At 49.6% G+C, this 21,025-nt stretch overlaps 1 protein-coding gene across 1 annotated transcript; it reads right to left on the bottom strand.

Annotated features, from left to right (window-relative positions):
* Positions 1-3,059: 3,059 nt before the first annotated feature.
* CENPW (centromere protein W) lies at positions 3,060-20,447 on the bottom strand. The gene is made up of 3 exons (XM_029048126.2): positions 20,316-20,447; positions 4,319-4,432; positions 3,060-3,361 (listed from the first exon to the last, which is right to left on the bottom strand). The coding sequence occupies exons 1-3, from the start codon at positions 20,430-20,432 to the stop codon at positions 3,335-3,337; spliced, it is 258 nt and encodes an 85-aa protein (XP_028903959.1). The 5' UTR covers positions 20,433-20,447; the 3' UTR covers positions 3,060-3,334.
* Positions 20,448-21,025: the final 578 nt, after the last annotated feature.

Raw genomic sequence — 21,025 nt, forward strand, 5'->3', positions numbered from 1 at the left:
AACCCTCGCCCCATCCCTTCTCCCCTCAACTTCCACCTTCAAGCCTTCAAAGACTTCTTCCCCTCTGCCTTCAAACATGCCCACGTCTAAAACAAGTAGTCAGGCGTCAATACCGTGAAGATAAATAGAATCATAGATATATACACACATCATTAATAGAGTAATAAATAATATATGCCAATATACACAAGGGCTGTGGAGAGGGGAAGGGGGAAGAGCAGAGGGAGTAGGGGGATGGGGAGGGGAGGAGGAGCAGAGGGAAAGGGAGCGCACAGTCTGAGTAGGTCTCCTGGAGGAGCTGAGCTCTCAGTAGGATTTTGAAGAGGGGAAGAGAGTTAGTTTGGCAGATGGGAGGGGAGGGAGGGCGTTCTAGGTTAGCGGTATACTTCACTCTGCTGTACCGATTCCCTTTCTTCAGAAATCTACTGGGCATGACATCCCCCTCCTCAAAAATCTCCAGTGGTTGCCTGTCAACCTCCGTATTACGCAGAAACTCTTCACTTGTTGGCTTCAAAGCTCTCCGTCACCTTGTCCCCTCTTACCTCACCTGCTACAGCCCAGCCCGCACACTCCGCCCCTCTGCCGCTAACTTTCTCACTGTGCCTCGTTCTCGCCTGTCCCGTCGTCGATCCCTGGCCCACGTCCTACCTCTGGCCCGGAACGCCCTCCCTCCTCACCTCCGCCAAACTAGCACACTTCCCCCCTTCAAAGCCCTACTGAGAGCTCACCTCCTCCAGGAGGCCTTCCCAGACTGAGCCCCCCTTTTCCTCTGCTCCCCCTCCCTTCCCCATCACCCCAACTTGCTCCCTTTGCTCTTCCCCCTCCTCAACCCACAGCACTTGTGTATATATATGCATACATTTGTAATTGTAATTCTATTTATTTTTCTTAATGTGTATATATACATATATATGCATATGAAATTCTATTTAGAATGATGCTGATGCTTGTTTGCTTGTTTTGATGTCTGCCTCCCCCCTTCTAGACTGTGAGCCCGTTGTGGGCAGGGATGGTCTCCATTTGTTGCTGAATTGTACTTTCCAAGCACTTCGTACAGTGCTCTGCACACGGTAAGCGCTCAATAAATACAATTGAATGAGCTGAAAAGTCATCACTCCAGACAGAGCTACATCTAAGGAGATATGATGCAGCTAGATGTACTTTCCTTCAAAAAATGACCATGTATCACTGAAACCATCATATTCTAGTGCCTTTAAGTATCAAAGCCCGAATATAAGAATATTAATATTGGAATATTAATTCACAACAGAATCTAAGTTCTTCAGTGGCATCAGCTACCGTTCTATCTACTGTTGTATTGGTTCTTTACCTTACAACACACATTCCGACAACTGATTTTTTCTTTCCTTCCTGCTGTCATACGTAAGAAAATATTCCCATTAGCCGTTGGCAGGTTCCTTTAAGTGTTTGCCTTGCATGCTTCTTGGATAATAATGATGGTATCTGTTAAGCGCTTATATGTGCCAAGCACTGATTTAAGCACTAGGGTTAATATAAGATTTTTCAGGTTGTCCCACGTGGGGCTCACAGTCTTAATCCCCATTTTACAGATGGGGTAACTGAGAACCTAAGTGACTTGCCCAAAGTCGCAGAGGTGACAAGTGACAGAGCCGGGATTAGAACCCACGACATCTGACTCCCAGGCCCGGGCTTCTTCCGCTTCTTGGATATAGAGGGCATTTCAGAGAACAACGGGCTTCTAAAAGTTTGGGCCCTAAACACGGTATCTATCCACCAAACTCCGGTCAATCGGATTTACTGAGCCTACAGCACTTGGGAGGGTACAATTAACAGAGTTGCTAGACACGTTCCCTGCCCACAACAATAGCTTGAAGAATATAAAAATCCCCCCAGTTCATTTAGGAGCTCTGTAGCGGTGGGTGAGGAAATAACGTCCACAGGAGCTTTAAAGGGTAAGGAGGTGGGAGAGATCATTTTGGGCTCCTCCCCACCCCCACAAATCCAGAATTATGCCCGGACTTGAAGACCTTCAAATAAATTGGCCCTTTTTTCCTTCTTAAAGCTGGAAACTTGGCATGGTGAACTTGGCTCCCAGTAAAAATGGATTATGCTTTTAATTCCCGGATCATGAAAACAAAAATGTGTTAAAATTTAAGGGCAAAAACAAGATCCTAAAACAACTCCTTGGGAGAATGAGGCTTTTCCACGATTAAGCACTCAATCTTATGCCCATCCATTCTACTTCAGCGGATCAGAGCAACCCTCCAAATCACAGCTGTTCGGTAAAAGATTTGGTCCTGCTTTATGTTTATCTTTAGGAGTCTGATGACGTTAACAAGGAAAATCCCTATTCAGGGGCAGCATAAATCAGGCTCAGGAGGAGAGAGCAAATCCCCAGTGTTCTATAAATCCTATCATGTCCTCTAAACAACCTCTATATATTGTACCTGGCGTCTGATAGCTTCTGGTTTCCTCGCTCCCTTGAAAAACTGACCCAAACCTCAAATGGAGAAGCTTCTTAGCTTCTCCGTTATTCCCTCCCTCATTTACGTTAACGTTCGTCTCCCCCTCTACACTGTAAACTCCATAGGGGCAGTGATCATATCCACTGACTCTACTATTCTTGCCCAAGCGTTTAGTGCAGTGCTCTGCACACAGTAAGCTACCCTATTTATTTTGTTAATGAGATGTACATCCCCTTGATTCTATTTATTTGCTATTGTTTTAATGAGATGTTCATCCCCTTGATTCTATTTATTGCCACTGTTTTTGTCCGTCTCCCCCGATTAGACCGTAAGCCCGTCAAAGGGCAGGGACTGTCTCTATCTGCTACCTATTTGTCCATTCCAAGCGCTCAGTAAATACTATTGAATGAATAAGCTCTCAAAACCTAGGACCATTCAAACATCTTAGCCTTTCTAACCAAACCTCCTTCCCAGCCCACGTCCCCAATTTGCGTTCCCACTGTCTATAATATGAGCGGCCTACCAGCTCCCCATGATAAATTAAGCATGGTGATTACTTAAAGGCTGAACTCATCTTTCAGAATGGTGACAAATGACATTTAAAACTGAGCAAAGAGTGCATTCAATGCCAGTTTTATTAAGTTGAAAGGTACACGCTGACTTCAGGAAGAATAGATTACTTGTAGAAAGACGCTAGGTTGAAATCCTAAGTATTTATTCACCCGAGGCATAAACATGGCAGCAGTGACAATTCATATTTTCCAAACCCACGTTAACTTCTACATTAATAGTTATTAAGCCATAGGGTTTCATCGCGTTTTACAATTAAAAATCTGTGGAGTATATCCTCAGGAAAGTAAGCAGCTCAAAGACTGTATCCTCAGTTTCTAACCTCTGCTCTTCTTTAAAACCACCTGTGAAGGCACAAAAAGAACATTTATCATTATCTCTGTTTTTACTGTAGGTCAAGCAGTGAAACAAATCGAGGATAGAAGTATAAAAGATTGTCATCTCTTAAAGAACTCATCACAACATCTGCATCTCGTATGGTTAAACAGATAAGAGTTTGGGCAATTAAGAAAAGGCCTTTCCTAAAATTTTCTGAACACGATGATCTTGGTTCTTCCATATTTTGAAAGATATTTATATTAGTGTCTTTCTCATCCTCTAGACGACAAGCTCAATCAATCGATCTGTGTTTATTGAGTGTTTACTGGGCAGAACACTGCACTAAGCACTTGGGAGAGTAGAAACAATAAACAGACACACACCCTGCCCACAACGAGTTTACAAGCTAAAGGGGAAAGGAAAACAAAAGCAAAGGAGAGATCAACCTCATTCTATCCCCATTGCATTTTCACCAGGGGATCAGTCGCCTTGCTGGCAGGGGAGGAAGAGAGAGGGTGTCAGTCTCCCATCTTCACGGGAATGTGAAAAATCAGTGTGGCATTCGTTTAGTTAGGATCGCTGATTCGTTTGCAGCATGAATAACTACAATTTGCATATCTTTAATGTGCTTCCATTTAAAGAACTCAAAGAGGAAAAGAGTCAAATCTGCATGGAGTTTGAGTAAATGAAATTTGCTTCCATCAAGTTAATGGCAAAAGTACCATCCTAAATATTGGGCAGCAGTAAATGCCAATTTTCCGTTGAAATCTATTTTTCCTTGGCCTTCGCCTTATTGGTACCAATAGGAAAAATTCATTAAAATCCAGTTACAGCGTCCTACCTCGTGTCCGATCGGAGTTTGTGACACACTTCCTTCTAGTCTGTCAACTATAAATGATTAAGAAGGAGGGAGAGGTTGGCTAGGTGGCCTCTTTGAAGTTACTTCCAGCCCAAGAAAATATTTTCAGCTTTTCTTCGGTTACCTTTGCCGCGGCTAGGACGTGATCAGTCTTAATGATTTTACTCTTGTTTCCAAAAGCCTTTACCCTGGCTTCTTCTGCTAAACGATGAAGAAAGAGTAAACAGTTCAGATGCACCTTTTTGGAAAAAGAAAAATCGGTCAGAAAGCCTGCCTCGAAATACTGTAGATTTTGAAGTTAGGGCTGCCATATTAAATCGCAGACACCTTAATTTTTCTTTAATAACCCCCAAACCTTATTCCGTATGTCTCTGGTGAAGTCTATCCATGCGCACTCACGGAGGATACACTTTGATTGCTATGAATGGTTTTAATGTTGGTGTGACTGGCAGACCACATGGATGAAATCTTTTAATCTGCTGAACTACATAAATATTAATATGCAACAGATTCTTCCAAATGATGCCAATTTTTATATAAATATATGTACTATATAAAAAGCAGACATTCTTGCAGGTTTGCTTGGCAAACAATCAAAGTTGTTTTTAATCTGATTAAAGATCTTTTCAACTACTCATGCAGGGAATATCTAAAACATTCAAACAACAGTGGCAGGACAATAAAAGAACCTGGTAAATCACCATACATATCGACATGGGGATTCATTCAGGGGATTCAAAAAAGGCACAAACCTTCCATATTGAAGCGCACCATATTTTTTTTTAAAAAAGCTTGAGTTATAATTTACTATCCCTGAGAAGCATTGAGAAGCAGCATTGGAAGGAGCATGGGGTTGGGGGGCAGAGGACCTGAGTTCTAATCCCGGCTCTGCCAAGTGTCTGCCGTATGACCTCAGGCAAGTCACTTCACGCCTCTGCGTTTCAGTTTGCTCATCTGCAAAATGGGGATTCAATACCCAATCTCTCTCCTACTCAGAGTGTGAGCCCCATGTGATCATTCTTTATCTACCCCAGCGCTTAGTACACTGTTTTACGCATAGTAAATGCTGAACTAATACTGTTATCACCACCAAGTCAATTACACTGTGAAATCCATTCAATGCTACAGTCGGAATTCACTCTTCCCAAGTGATTCCTAAGGCTATGCTTTTCTCCTCTTTTCCACAGTTATTCTGGCATTTGCTAGAATTCTCATATTTTTTTAAAAAAACACACCAAGTCTGTCGGGGTGGAGGAGGCGGAGGGGTCATGAGAGGTTCCCAAGAGTGGGCTCAAAAGGTGGGATGAACTTGGGGGAGAGGTTACTAAACAGTCACAGTAGGGAACAGGAAAAGCGGAAGGGCGGAAAGCCGCCCAGGAATTACAGTGGACAGTAAGAGAATCTAAAAGAAATACTCCAAAAATGTACTTGCCAGGGGACAGAAAGAAAAAAAAAAAAGGAGTAGGGAACCACTGGGCCTGAGAATGGAAGCCTGAGTTCTGACTCAAACTCTTATCAAATATCAAGGCCAAATGATGTTTTTGGCTATCTATTTTGACCCAGTTAGGCTCTCTGTGTCTCCCTTGTTGATAGAAGCTCATAACTACAAATTTCAAAAGTCCCTTAGTGGATGCTAGCATATCCATAAATTAGATTCGCATAGAGCCTTCTACCAACGTGACTCCTCAAGACCTTTCCAAAACACTTAATCAAATATCATTTGCCTAGGAGGTGCTTCAAAACCAGGATTATTCTAATTTACCGGATGAAAAATGCATGTGCAGCTTTCTTGGACTGAAAAATGGTCTTGCGACCAAAGCCTTTCTAAACTGCTGTGCATACCCAAAGAGATACTTTACTGATAAAGGAAGGAAAACGATAAGACAGGCTGGAAATATTTGGATTGGAACGGGATGATGGGGTTTATGGCCTTAGGGCTGCCATTATACCTGCTGCTGTCAGATTATAGTGCAAATTAATGGCGCACGGTTATTTTATCAAAACCGGGCCTAGAATAGTAGCAACCATTCCATTCACACGTGCTTTCCTAAAAAAACACTTTTGTTAGTAGAGAACTATGGAAGAAAATTTATACATATATATATATATATATGTGTGTGTGTGTATGTATATACATATATACATATATATTCAAATCAATTTCCATAAACATTTCCCTGAAGCTGCTGTGGTGCATATCTGGATTTAAAGGCAAAGTGAAGTTTCTGAAGAGACTCTTCCAGTAGAAAATTATTTTGGGGGCCTGAAAAGTATGGAACAAACCCAACTTTAGGCACCAAACACTGATGAGACTTTACAAAGTGCTAGAATCAGTTGATCCTAACGTTAGTCCCAAAACAAGCCAGAAGTTGGATCTGTGAAACTTTTACAGCCTACCATTAGGGTTGACTTGTGCAACCCCCAGGCACCCGGTCAATTATTCACTGGCCGATACAGATGATGAATTTTCACATATTGGTAAAATGTGCAGCAAATGCAAATTTGAATAGAAAGTGCTAAATGCAATATAAAAATTTAAAAATAAGTGGTTAGCCTGTGGCTTGGAATATATATCCTACTTAGAATATCGTTTTTTCTAGACTATTTTGCCCAGAGCATAATCCTCAAGCCTGTCAGTCCACCCTAACCAGAGTAATAATAATAATAGTGATGGCATTTGTTAAGCGCTTACTATGTGCAAAGCACTGTTCTAAGCGCTGGGGAGGATACAAGGTGATCAGGTTGTCCCACGTGGGGCTCGCAGTCTTAATCCCCATTTTATAGTCGAGGGAACTGAGGCACAGAGAAGTGAAGAGACTTGCCCAAAGTCACACGGCTGACAAGCGGCGGAGCGGGGATTTGAACCCATGACCTCTGACTTCCCAGCCAGTGCTCTTTCCACTGAGCCACGCTGGTAAACACTTAGTACAGTCCTCAGTACAGAGTAAGCACTCAATAACTATGACTGATTGGTAGTTAGCGCTTAAGTGCAATGGCATCGTATCTTTTACTTTTATTGTAAGCTCCCGACTACCTAATACAGTTTAGTAGGCGCTCAACAAATGCTGCTGCCATTAATGATTGAGTGCTTTCTTCTAGAAGAAAGGTCAGCTACGTTTCTTCGTCTACTCCACGGCCTCTTTCAGAAGAGGGCATCAGGTGTTAAACACAGCCACGAAATTGGACGGAGGCTCCTCTTCAGCTGAACGGATGAAATGGTAACTTTTTCGAGGAAGGCAGTGTGGTCCGGTGGAGGGCACATGGGGGGGGGGGGGGGGGGGGTCTGTGAGTTAGGAGGCGGGCATTCTAGTCCCAGTTCTGCCACTTCGCTGTGGGAACTTAACCCAGTCACTTTACCTCTAGGGATCTCACCCGTAAAATGGAGAAAGTACCGGCCTCTCCCCAACGACAGGGCTCTTGCGAGAATAAAATGAGAAATGTCGCAAAAGGGCTTTAGACCCTAGGAAAACAGGGCCCCAAATTTCAAGGCGTTATTAAACGAAGGTCATTTTCGGGCCAGTGATTTGAGACTTTTTTTTAATTTTTCCACAACAAAAATATCCCATGTTCACTGAAGCGATCTTGCATAGCGGATTCAAGACTAGAAGTAAAAGCTGTCCTAACCATCTGCGCTAGATGGAGAGAGACCATAGCAACCGTCTGTCTCCCCCGATTAGACTGTAAGCCCGATGATGGGCAGGGATCGCCTATCTGTTGCCGAACTGTCCATTCCAAGCGCTTAGTACAGTGCTCTGCACACAGTAAGCGCTCAATACTGTTGAATGAATGAATGAATGAATGAATGAATAATGGAAGAGCCATTCAAAAGGTTGCAGATTACGGCAGAGGAAGGACGTTCTGGAGAAAGTATATCCACGGAGCCGCTATGAATCGGAAACGATTCCACGGCACAATAATAATAAACCATCTGCAGTAGTCTTACACTGGCAGGCCCTGGCTTTGGGTCCCAAACCTCGGACAACCAACTTAGACCACACAAAACTCAACCCAGTTGGGTTCAAGCTGGCTTGTCAGACCTACTGACCATCTGGTAAAAAAAGACCCCAAACCTCCAATCAGCTTGATAGGGATTGGTCTGATCAACTCAGTGATGGAATTTATCGAGGGCAGAACATTAAGCGCTTGGGAGAATACGAAGAAATCGGTAGACACAGTCCCTGCTTACAGTGGGTTTACAGTCTAGAGGGGAAGACGCACATTAAAATAAATTGCAGAGAAGTACGTAAGTGCTGTGAGGCTGAGGATGGGATGAAGAACAAGTATTTAAAGGGTAAGCCCGAATGCCAGCATGTGCCGGTCACTGTCACCGGCCCTTGGGCCTTTTCCTTTTTTTAGGATTACAAGCTCCAGCCATGGTCTAATTCCCAATTGTGCGTTCTTTCTAAGTGCTTAGTACTAATCACTGTGGTATTTGTTAAGCACTTACTATGGGCCAGGCACTGTACTAAGCACTAGATACCAGAAAATCGGGTTGGGCCCAGTCCCTGTCCCACACGGGGCTCACGGTCTTCATCCCCATTTTATAGATGAGGTCACTGAGGCCCAGAGAAGTGAAGTGGCTTGCCCAGGGTCACACGGCAGACAAGTGCTGTGCTCTCCACACAGTAAGGGCTTCATATCCTCGGTACTCCTGCGGCCAGCCAGTAAGTCGATCAGGACTTACTCCTTGGCTTCCACAATCCTCGTCCCGAGACTTAACTTCTCTGGGCCTCAGTTACCTCATTTGTAAAATGGGGATGAAGACTGTGAGCCTCACGTGGGACAACCTGATTACCCTGGATCTACCCCAGTGCTCAGAACAGTGCTCTGCACATAGTAAGCACTTAAATACCAACATTATTATGATGTAGGACCGTAAACTTGTTGTGGGCCGGGAATGTGCTTGTTTATTGTTGCACCGTACTGTCCCAAGCGCTCGGTACAGTGCTGGGCACATAGTAAGTGCTCGCTAAATACGACAAGGAATGAATGTTAATCCACTGAGGGGCCGGCCCAAAGCCAGGCCAGCCCTGGAAGCTAGCTACCCTTAATAATAATGTTGGTATTTGTTAAGCGCTTACTATGTGCAGAGCACTATTCTAAGCGCTGGGATAGACACAAGGGAATCAGGTTGTCCCACGTGGGGCTCACAGTCTTGATCCCCATTTTACAGATGAGGGAACCGAGGCACAGAAGTGACTTGCCCACAGTCACATAGCTGACAAGTGGTGGAGCCGGGATTCGAACCCATGACTTCCGACTCCAAAGCCCGTGCTCTTTCCACTGAGCCACGCTGCTTCTCTGAAAAAAGAAGTCCTGCTCTCCAATCGTGGGCCTGATCCCACCTGGATTGAAGAGTTCTTTCCTCGGTCAAAATACCCCAGTGGTTTGAGAGACGACCAGCTCTCTCAGAAGTGACAGAAGCCTTCAGTTAGAACCGCAACAGAAACCCCTAACCCTTTTTTTTCCCCCCCTCAATGAGCTGAAATAGCAAAAACAGAAATGGTCCCGAATCGTCACGGCTGAAACATGAATACAAATCTTCTACAAAGCAGCTACATCCGAAACACATTCTGTTCAATTACACTTGTCGGGATGGAGTTTATGTAAAAATTCTGCAAAAGTTAATGGGAAGGGGGAGGGAGGTTATTGGGAAAAGGAGGGGCAAATTGTTTTAAAAAAAAAAAAGAAACCAACCACACACAGTAGGCTTAAATTACTGTATTGATAAAATATAGAATTAATATCCCATGTAAAATTCCACCAGCAGCCAGTCATGGAAACTCAAACTTTAAAGCATATGGTAACTTTTTTAAAAATTAATTTTGAAAAATTTCCAATTCAAATGGCACACAACGGTTTGCTGTCATGGTAGCAAAATCAGCTTAAACTGATCAATTTTTCAAACCCTGTCCGAGGGATCTAGCTCGGAGCATTAATTGCAACCATAAGTCAAGGCTGAATGACAGTAACCAAAAATTTGCACCCTTAATTTAAAGCAGCAGTTTCACTCCTTTGTAATGCAAAAAGTTTTTCATTTTGTTTTTGGTTTTTGTTTCTTTTTTAAACTGCTGCAAAACTATATTGCAAGTCAAGGCATTTATAGTCTTTCGCAACACAATATAGAAATATACAACGTACAGCCAGAGGGCCCGTTCATTTGATTTTAAATCTAATTCTTAAATCCTTCAGTAAATTGGAAGTTAAGAGATGAAAGTTATTCTCTTTGCCCCATTGTGAGTTTCTGCAGAGTACTGGCAAGAAGCTGTTTGATGAGGGCTGCCAATGACGTCTGGAAGCAACTTTTTGCATCCGCCGCCCGGGCCAGTTGTTCCAGATGTTCCAGCTCCTTCTTCAGACCCCCTGGCCCCTGCCCCTCGAAACCCCCCACCTCTTGCCCCTCGTGACCTGGCCACGTATTTTATTGACAAAATTGAAACCATCAGGAGTGACCTCCCTAAAATCGCTCCTGCTCGCTGCTTCTAAACAGGAGTGAATCGAGACGAGGACTCCCGCCTCCTCTCAGAATCAACCCCTCCTGCCGCACCTCCGAACCCATCCTTTCGTACCTTAATCAAACCACTTGCCCCCTCCCTATCCGCCATCTTCCCCCATTCACTTTCCAATGCCGTTTCCCCGCTGCTTTCGAACCCGCTCACGCCTCCCCGTCCTTAAGAGCGCTTACCTTTAAAGCAGTCCACCACCTTGCGCCCTCCTCCCCGACCTCGCTCCTCTCCTACCGTAACCCAGCCCGTACACTTCGCTTCTCTAATGTCAACCTTCTCACTGTACCTCGATAGCAAGTCTATCTTGCTGCCGACCTCTCGCCCGCGAAGCCCCTCCGGCCCGGAGCACCCTCCCTCCTCCCATCCGACACGGACTCTCCCCATCCTCAAAGCCTCACATCTCTCCCCGGAGGCCTTCCCTGATTAAGCCCGCCTTCCCTCTTCTCCCGCTCCCTTCTGCGTCACCTTGACTTGTTCCCTTTATTTGTCCCTCCTCCCAGCCCCACAGCACTTATGAACATACCTGGAATTGTTTACATTAAATGTCTGTCTCCCCATCTAGAGGGGAAGCTTGCTGTGGGCAGGGAGTGTGTCTCTTTTATTGTGATATTTTCTACTCTCCCAAGCGCTTCGTACAGCGTACTACACGCAGCAAGAGCTCGATAAATACAACTGACTAACAATCCTCCCTTGACCCCCATGGCTCCCTCCGGTTATCGCCCCATTTCCTCTCCAAACTCTTGGAGCGAATTGGCTATGCTCGCCGCCTTTATTTCCTCACCTCCACCACTCTCCCCTTGACCCCCTGCAATCTGGCTTCCACCCCCTTCAACCCATGGAAACCGACCTCATAAAGGTCACCGGTGACCTCCTCCTTGTCGAAACCGACAGCTTCTACTCCATCCTAATCCTAATCCTTCCCGATCTCTCGGCTGCCGTGGGCGGGTATCGCCAAGATCCGCCCTTTCCTCTCCACCCAGACGGCTACCTTACTGCTACGGGCTCTCGTTATATCCCGGCTGGACTACCGTGTCGGCCTTCTCTCTGACCTCCCTTCCTCCCCTCTCGCCCCGCTCCGGTCTATTCTTCACTCCGCTGCCCGGCTCTCTTCCCGCGGAAACGATCTGGGCGTGTCACTCCCCTTCTTAAACACCTCCGGTGGTTGCCTATCGACCTCCGCTCCAAACAAAAACTCCTCACTCTAGGCTTCGAGGCTCTCCGTCACCTCGCCCCTTCCCACCTCTCCTCCCTTCTCTCTTTCTACCGCCCGCCCCGCACGCTCCGCTCCTCCGCCGCCCGCCTCCTCGCCGTCCCTCGGTCTCGCCCGTCCCGCCGTCGACCCCCGGGCCGCGCCCTCCCTCCTCACCTCCGCCAAACTGATTCCCTTCCCCTCTTCGAAACCCTACTTAAAACTCGCCTCCTCCGAGAGGCCTTCCCAGACTGAGCTCCTCTTCTCCCTCTACTCCCTCCGCCACCCCCCCTTCACCTCTCCGCAGCTAAACCCTCTTTTCCCCCTCTCCCTCCGCTCCTCCCCCTCTCCCTTCCCATCCCCACGGCACCGTACTCGTCCGCTCGACCGTATATATTTCCGTTACCCTATTTATTTTGTTAATGAATTGCACATCGCCTCGATTCTATTTAGTGGCCATCGGTTTTTACGTGACGTTCTTCCCCTCGACTCTATCTATCGCCATCGTTCTCGTCCGTCCGTCTCCCCCGATTAGACCGTCTCTATCTGTTGCCGACTTGTTCATCCCAAGCGCTCAGTACAGTGCTCTGCACATAGTAAGCGCTCAATAAATACTATTGAATGAATGAGAGCATCCAGTTTCTCCTGGAAACCTTGACTTCCCTGGCACCGTCCTCTCCTGGATCTCCTCCTCTCTCTCTGGCCACTCATTCTCTTTGCAGGCTCTTCCTCTGCTTCCCATCCCTTAACTGTGGGAGTCCCTCAAGACTCAGCTCTGAGTCCCCTTCCATTCTCCAACCACAACCCATCCCTTGGGGAACTCATTCGCTCCCACAGCCTCAACCACCATCTCTACCCAGCTCATTCCCCGGTCTACCTCTCCACCCCGACCTCTCTCCACTGCAATCTCACATTTCCCTCTGCCTTCGGGACGTCTCTACTTGGAGGTCCCCACCGGCAGCTCAGACTCAAGTCCAACACGGAACCCCTCATCTTCCCACCCAAACCCCGTCCTCCTCCTATCTTTCCCATCCCGTAAACACCACCAACCTCTCACTCACAAACCCGTAACCTTGGCATGATCTCCAACTCATCTCTCATTCACAAACACAGAATCAACCATTACCAAATTCTGTTGGTTCGACCTTCGCGAACGTTTCGAAAATCCGCCTTTCTGCCTCCACCCAAACTGCTGAACTGATACGAGGACTTAAAGTAGCCTGACTTGACCCAGCCTTAGCCTTCTGCTTGACCTCTGGGCCCGTGTCTCTCCACTCCACTCCGCTGTTCAGATCATCTTTCCAGAAAAATGTGCGGTTCGCATCTCTCTACTCCTCAAAGACCTCCAACGTTGGCCCGTCCAAGGCTGCAATCAACGGGAACTCCTTAACATCAGCTTTAAAGCCCTCAGTCGCCTCGCCCCATCTTACTCTGCCGCTTTAATAATATAATAATATTGGTACTTGTTAAGCGCTTACTATGTGCCGAGCACTGTTCTAAGCGCTGGGGTAGACACAGGGGTCTTTCCCACTGTGACCCAGCCTTACACGCTTTGCTCCTCCAACGCCAACCTAATCGCTGAACTTGGAATCCTTTATCTCACCACCAACCCCTGGCCCACATCCTCCCCCCCGGCGCGGAGCTCCCTCCCATTCCACATGCGACAGACCACCACCCTTCCCATCTTCAAAATCTTATTCAGGTCACATCCCCTCCAAGAGACCTTCCCGGATTACGTCCTCTTTTCCCTACTCCCTCTCCCTTCTGCATCGCTTCTGCACTTTGATTTGTACCTTCTAGCATTTGATGTTCACCGCACCCTCCGCCCCACATGACTGATGTATATTCTGTACTATACTTTAATGTCCGCCTCCCCTTCTAGACGGTAAGCTCCTGGTGGAAAGGGAACATATACTACTACTAATGATGGTATTCGTTCAGCGCTATGTGCCGGGCACTGTACTAAGCGCTGGGGGTGGATAAAAGCAAATCGGGTTGGACGCGGTCCCCGTCACACGTGGGTTCACAGTCTCAATCTCCCTTTTACAGATGAGGTAACTGAGGCCCAGAGAAGGGAAGTGACTTGCTCAAGGTCACACAGCAGACAAGTGGCAGAGGCGGGATTGGAACCCACGACCTTCTGACTCCCAGGCCCGTGTTCTACCCACTGTGCCATGCTGCTCTGTTGTACTCCCCCAGGCACTTTGTTACTATAGTATCTGTGAATGCCTCCTACGAGCCGGACACCGTACTAAGCACTGGGGTCGACAGAGGTCGATCAGGCCGGTCACAGTCCCTGTCCCGCTTGGGGTTCACGGTCTTAACCCCCATTTTACAGAGAAGGTAACTGAGGCACGGAGGAGTTTAAGTGACCTGCCCAAGGTGAGACACCGGATGAGTGATGGCGCCGGGATTACGACGCAGGTCCTCCTGACTTCCAGGCCCGTGGTCTACCCACTAGGCCATGTTGCTTCTCTACAGCGCATAAGTGCAGTAAAGCGTTCAATAAATACAACTGATTGATTGATTCGGCTCTTCCCCCTGCCTTACTCTCGTATCGGCAGCGAGTGCCAATTAGTCAATTTATCAGTAGCATTTATTGAGCACCTAGTGTGCACACGGAGCACTGGACTTGGAGAGTACAATAAAATCAGTAGGCATGATCTTAAAGAATTTCACAATCTAACCAGGGAGACTGGCACTAAAGTTACAGAGAGGAGGAATACAGAATACAAGATACAGCAGCGTGGCTCAGTGGAAAGAGCCCGGGCTGGGGAGTCGGAGATCGCGGGTTCGAATCCCGGCTCTTCCACTTGTCAGCTGTGTGACTTTGGGTAAGTCACTTCACTTCTCTGTGCCTCGGTTACCTCCTCTGTAAAATGGGGATTAAGACTGTGAGCCCTACGAGGGACAACCTAATTACCTTCTATCTCCCCAGCGCTTAGAACAGTGCTTGGCACATAGTAAGCGCTTAACAAATACCAACGTTATTATTCTCTGGGCCTCGGTTCCCTCATCTGTAAAATGGGGATGAAAAAACTGGGAGCTCCTCGTGGGACAACCTGATCACCCTGTATCCTCCCCAGCGCTTACAACAGTGCCCTGCACATAGTTCTTGTCTGTCCGTCTCCCCCGATTAGTCTGTAAGCCTGTCAAAGGGCAGGGACTGTCTCTGTTACCGATTTGTCCATTCCTAGCGCTTAGTACAGTGCTCTGCACATAGTAAGCGCTCAATATATACTATTGAATGAATGAACGAGTAGTAAGCGCTTAACAAATGCCATTATTATTATCATATACCTAAGTTCTCTGGGAGAGTCGCGTGTCAAACGCTTTGGTGGCGTGGAAGATACACTGGGGAGTTAGAAACTAGGGAAAGCCTCTTGGAGGAGATGTAATTTCGGGAAGGGTTCCGGAGAAGGGGAGAGCTGTGCTCTGCGGGATGTGAAGGAGGGGTTTCCGAGAGGAAGAAGGACGTGAGCTTTAGGGCCGGGGTGGGAGAGCCGAGAACGAGGTACAGTGTGGCTCGGGAGGGACAAAGAGTGAGGGCTGGGGTGGCATGGGAAAGGAGAGTGGATAAGCCCGTTGTTGGGCAGGGACTGTACATTTCAAGCACTTGGTACAGTGCTCCGCACACAGTGAACGCTCAATAAATCCGGCCGAATGAATAAGTAGGTGGGAGAGAGCCGTGTGCCTTAAAACTCAACTGTCGGGAAGATCTTGACGTACAGGGAAATAACGATGTTGGTGTTTGTTACGCGCTTACTGCTCTAAGCACTGGGGTCATCAGGTCGTCCCACATGAGGCTCACAGTCTTAATCCCCATTTTCCAGATGAGGTAACCGAGGCCCAGAGAAGCGAAGTGACTTGCCCACGGTCACCCAGCTGACAAGTGTCAGAGCCGGCATTCGCACCCAGGACCTCTGGCTCCCAAGCCCGGGCTCTTTCCCCTGAGCCACGCTGCTTCCCTATAAATGGGGCAACCACTGGAGGTTTCCGAGTAGTGGGGAGGTGTGTGCACGTTTAGAAAACGATACCGGCAACAGCGTCGACCGTGGACCGGAGCGGGGGAGAGAGTGGAAACGGAGAGCCGAAATGGGGCGGACGCAATAGCCGAGCGAGGATGTGACAAACACCGACCCAGTGGTGGTGGTCTGGATGGAGAATATTAACTGTGGTACTTGTTAACAGAGCGCTCTGCACACGGTAAGTGCTTAGAACAGTGCTCGGCGCATAGTGAGCGCTTAACAAATGCCGACGTCATTAAGTGCTGGGGTAGATACAGTATAGGCAGATGGGACCCAGTCCCTGTCCACAAAGAGCTCCCCTTCTAAGTGGGAGGAGAGCAGGTGATGATAATAATAATAATGTTGGTATCTGTTAAGCGCGTACTATGTGCAGAGCACTGTTCTAAGCGCTGGGGTAGATACAGGCTCATCAGGTTGTCCCACGTGAGGCTCACAGTTAATCCCCATTTGACAGATGAGGTCACTGAGGCACGGAAGAGTGAAGCGACTCGCCCACAGTCACACCGCTGACAAGTGGCAGAGCCGGGAGTCGAACCCACGACTTCTGACTCCCAACCCCGGGCTCTTTCCACCGAGCCCCGCTGCTTCCCTTAACGGAGGTACTGACGGAGGTATTGAACCTCCATTTGACAGAAGACGAAACTGAAGCACTGAGAAATTTTGGCGGGTTACCTAATGTCGCACAGCAGGCAAGTGGCAAGGCTGGAATAAGAACCCAGGCCTACGCTTTCTCCACTTGGCCGCGGCGCTTCCCTGCTCTCCTATTTCACGTTTACCATCTTGCGGCAGGCTTTACCTTCTGAATTTTTTAAAAATTCTTGTTCTCAAAAACAAGTACTTACCTCAGTACTTCACTGAGTACTTAGAGTAAAAGAATATATCGGGGCAAGGTGCGCATTCAGGTTCATTCAGCGTGGCTCAGTGGAAAGAGCACGGGCTTTGGAGTCAGAGGTCATGGGTTCGAATCCCGGCTCGGTCACTTGTCAGCTGTGTGACTTTGGGCAAGTCACTTAATAATAATAACGTTGGTATTTGTTAAGCGCTTTCTATGTGCCGAGCACTGTTCTAAGCGCTGGGGTAGACATAGGGGGATCAGGTTGTCCCACGTGGGGCTCACAGTCTTAATCCCCATTTTACAGATGAGGGAACTGAGGCACGGAGAAGTTAAGTGACTCGCCCACGGTCACACAGCCGACGAGTGGCAGAGCTGGGATTCGAACTCATGAGCCCTGACTCCAAAGTCCGTGCTCTTTCCACTGAGCCACTTACTATGTGCAGAGCACCGTACTAAGCGCTTGGAATGGACAATTCGGCAACAGATAGAGACGATCCCTGCCCATCGACGGGCTTACGGTCTAATCGAGTCCCTACAAGGTCGAGACCTTAAAGGTTTTTTTTTTGGCGGACGGAGAGGGGAGGGAAGAGGGCAAGAAGGTGGCATTTTGGGAGCAGATCGTGAGCCCAGGCCTTCGTCTGAATTATCACCCACCAATTCCCAGGCACTTAGTAGAGAAATTCAGACACAGTAAAAGGCTACGGAAAAAACCACCAATGATGCTCAAAAACAGCCTCTCTCTCTCTCCACTCCAAAAGTACGGACAGGTTTCAATGCAAGACAGTTCAGGTTTTGATGAATGGCCCTTTCCCTGTTTCTAAATTTACGCCCTACCTCAGCTTTAAGACAGCACGTTGTTGAGTTCCACCTCCAGGACACTAGATCCAGAGGCGCTGGGCGATGCGTGGGAACCTCAGGGAAAGGGGCCAACAACGGGCGGGAGGAAAAGAGAAATTTGATCGCTAAGAGAAATGACGTGGGAAGGTCGATATGTCCCTCTGGCTTCCAGTGAGGTAGAAGTCGGCTACCCTGACGCGGGACCTCTCTGACAAAGCCACTGACGAGGTGTCGGACTTTAGTTCAGGATCCAGTCCTCCACTCATGATATTCTTCCTAACGGAATAATGGTCCCAATTTACATTTTGATTTAAGATGTAGTTTTCAAGAACAGATTATTTCATAAGCCGGTGGACTACCTGTGAACAGAGTGTACTTTATTCATTCATTCAATGGTATTTCTCGAGCGCCTACCGTGTGCAGAGCACCGTACTGAGCGCTTGGAATGGACAAATCGGTAACAGATGGAGACGGTCCCTGCCCTCCGACGGGCTTACGGTCTAATCGGGGGAGACGGACAGTCGAGAGCAATAGCAATAAATACGATCAAGGGGATGAACATCTCATTAGCAAAATAAATAGTTAATGAAAATATATACAATTGAGCGATTGAGCAGATTGCTGAGGGGAAGGGAGAGGGGGAGGAGCAGAGGGAAAGGGGGCGGGGAAGGGGCTTAGCTGAGGGGAGGTGAAAGGGGGGTAACTTTGTCTTCAGAGGCATAAAAATTAGCCTTCGCCTTTTTACGATTTAAACATTTAAGCTTCAACACCTCTGGCCAACCTATTTCAAACTCGATACACGTCTCAACTACCCCTTCACCCCAGGGATGAAGGACGGTGTGGTGGGGGGGAGAGTTTGTCTTGGTCCCGTTTAAAAACGTCTGCATCTTCTGGACGAACCCCTTTTCGACTAAAATACACTCGGCCTCTTTGGGGTTTGGCCATCGCGGTGGATAAGGAAGTGGGATTTGCGAGCCTGACTTTGAATTTTACAGTAAACCCGCTCCTGGAGGCGATGCCCGCCCCAGGTCGACGCCAACCCATCGACCGTTCACCGTCCCGGGTTACAGATGCCTTCCCTGGTATTAGCCCCGGGGTCCGGGATGCAAAAATCGATACAAGACACCAGCATGGGCTCGGGGATAGAGCACGGGCCTGGTGGCCGGAAGGTCACGGGGCAAGCGTGGCTTGGCGGAAAGAGCCCGGGCTGAGGAGTCGGAGGTCTTGGGTTCTAATCCCGGCTCCGCCACTGATCGGCAACTTTGGGCAAGTCACCTGACTTCTCTGAGCCTCAGTTCCCTCATCTGTCAAATGGGGATTAAGACCGTGAGCCCCACAGGGGACAACCTGATTACCTGGTATCTACCCCAGCGCTTAGAACGGGGCTCGGCACCTAAAAAGCGCTTAACAGATGCTACCATCCTTACTGTTATTATTATTAATCCTGGCTCTGGCACTTGTCTGCTGTTTGACGTTGGGCACGTCGCATCACACCTCTGGGCCTCAGTTCCCTCATCTGTCAAATGGGGATTGAGACAGCGAGCCCCGTGTGGGACGGGGACTGTGTCCCACCTGATTATCTTGTATCTACCCCAGGGTCTAGAATGGGGCCTGGCACATAGTGCTTAACAAATACCATCATTATTATTATTATTATCATCAAACTCAGCCCCAAAGGCCAGGCGCCTGCAGGTCCCAGGGGAGTCATGATGGGAAGTGGCAGGGGAGATGGGAAGCAAACACTGGCCAGGAGAGGCAGGGGAGGGAAAGGGGAAGAAAGAGGAGGAGGAGGAGCAGGAAGAGGAGGAGGAGGAGCAGGAAGAGGAGGAGGAGGAGCAGGAGGAGGAGGAGGAGCAGGAGGAGCAGGAGGAGCAGGAGGAGCAGGAGGAGGAGCAGGAAGAGGTGGAGGAGGAGCAGGAGGAGGAGGAGCAGGAGGAGGAGGAGCAGGAGGAGCAGGAGCAGGAGGAGCAGGAGCAGGAGGAGGAGGAGCAGGAGGAGGAGGAGGAGGAGGAGCAGGAGGAGCAGGAGGAGCAGGAGGAGCAGGAGGAGCAGGGGCAGGAGGGGCAGAAGACCTAGGAAAATTGTTCTCTTGGGTTGTCGGGAAGGGCGACGAGAGGGGCATGCTGTCAGACAGAGGCTTCGCAAAGCCGGTTGTTCCTCCTCCCCTCCCCAAGGGGAGGAGAGAGTGGGAGGGGGCTGCACCAGCCGGGGTGGGGGGGGCAGAACCCGGGGTGGGCAGGAATAGCAGAACGGTGCGGGGAGGGGAGGAGGAGAGGGGAGGATCTGGGGGGGAAGAAGGGAGGAGAGGGAAAGAGGGACAATCTGGGGGGAGAGGGGAGGGAGGATGGAGAGGATCTGGAGGGGGAGGAGGGGGGGGGAGGAGAAGGAAGAGGATCTGGGGGAGGGAGGGAGAGAGGAGGGAAGGATCGGAGAGGAGGGAGAGGAAGAGGAAGGATCTGGGGAGAGGAAAAGGGGGGGAGGGAGAGGAGGGGAAAAGGGGAGGATCTAGGGGGAAGAGGAGGAGGGGGGAGAGGGAAGATGGGGGAGAGGGAGGGATCTGGGGGGAGGAAGAGGAGGGGGAGAAAGGGGGAGACCTAGGGGAGAAGGAGGGGGAAGAGGGAGAGGAAAAGGGGGGGGAGAGGGAGGAGGGGAAGAAGGGAGGATCTGAGGGAGGATGGGGGGGGGGGGGGCGGTGTGCGTGCGTGCGCGCGCGGGGGGAGCCTCACCAGCAGGTCGGCGGTGTCCCTGAGGCGGAGCTGGGCCTTGTCCCGCTTCAGGCGGCTCCTCAGAGACCCGCGGGGCGCCCGCCGCCGCACCCGCCTCATCGCCGCCGCCGCCGCCATCGCCCTTCCTCCTCCTCCTCCTCCTCCGCCCGGGGGCGCGCGCGAGGACGGGGGCGGCGCGCGAGGACGGGGGCGGGGGGGGGGGGAGGGGGGGGGCGCGCGCGAGGACGGGGGAAAAAACCACCTCCTCCTCCTCCCGCCCGCCGGGCCCTTTGAATCGGCCGCCTCCACCGCGCGCCGTGACGTCGCCCGGACACGCCCCCCTCGCGCCCCCACCCTCCCGGCGGAGGGAGGAGGAGCCTGGGCGCCGTGACGTCACCCGGACTCGCGCCCCGATCCGCCCGGCAGAGGAGGAGGGGGAGGAGCCCGCGCGCCGTGACGTCACCCGGACACGCCCCCCTCGCGCTCCGACCCGCGCGGAGGGGGAGGAGCCCGAGTGTCGTGACGTCACCCGGACACGCCCCCCCTCGCGCTCCGACCCGCCCGGGAGGAGGAGGAGGCCGTGCGCATGCGCTCACGCGCCCGGGGGGGGGGGGGGGGAAGGAGAGAGGCGCTGGTGTCACCGCGCATGCGCCTGCCCTCCTGGGCCCGCCTGCGGAGGCCTGGGAATAATAATGTTGGCATTTGTTACTCAGTGCAGAGCGTTGTTTTAA

This window comes from Ornithorhynchus anatinus, chromosome 2 (genome assembly GCF_004115215.2).
Source record: "Ornithorhynchus anatinus isolate Pmale09 chromosome 2, mOrnAna1.pri.v4, whole genome shotgun sequence".
In the NCBI taxonomy this organism is placed as follows: Eukaryota; Metazoa; Chordata; class Mammalia; order Monotremata; family Ornithorhynchidae; genus Ornithorhynchus; species Ornithorhynchus anatinus.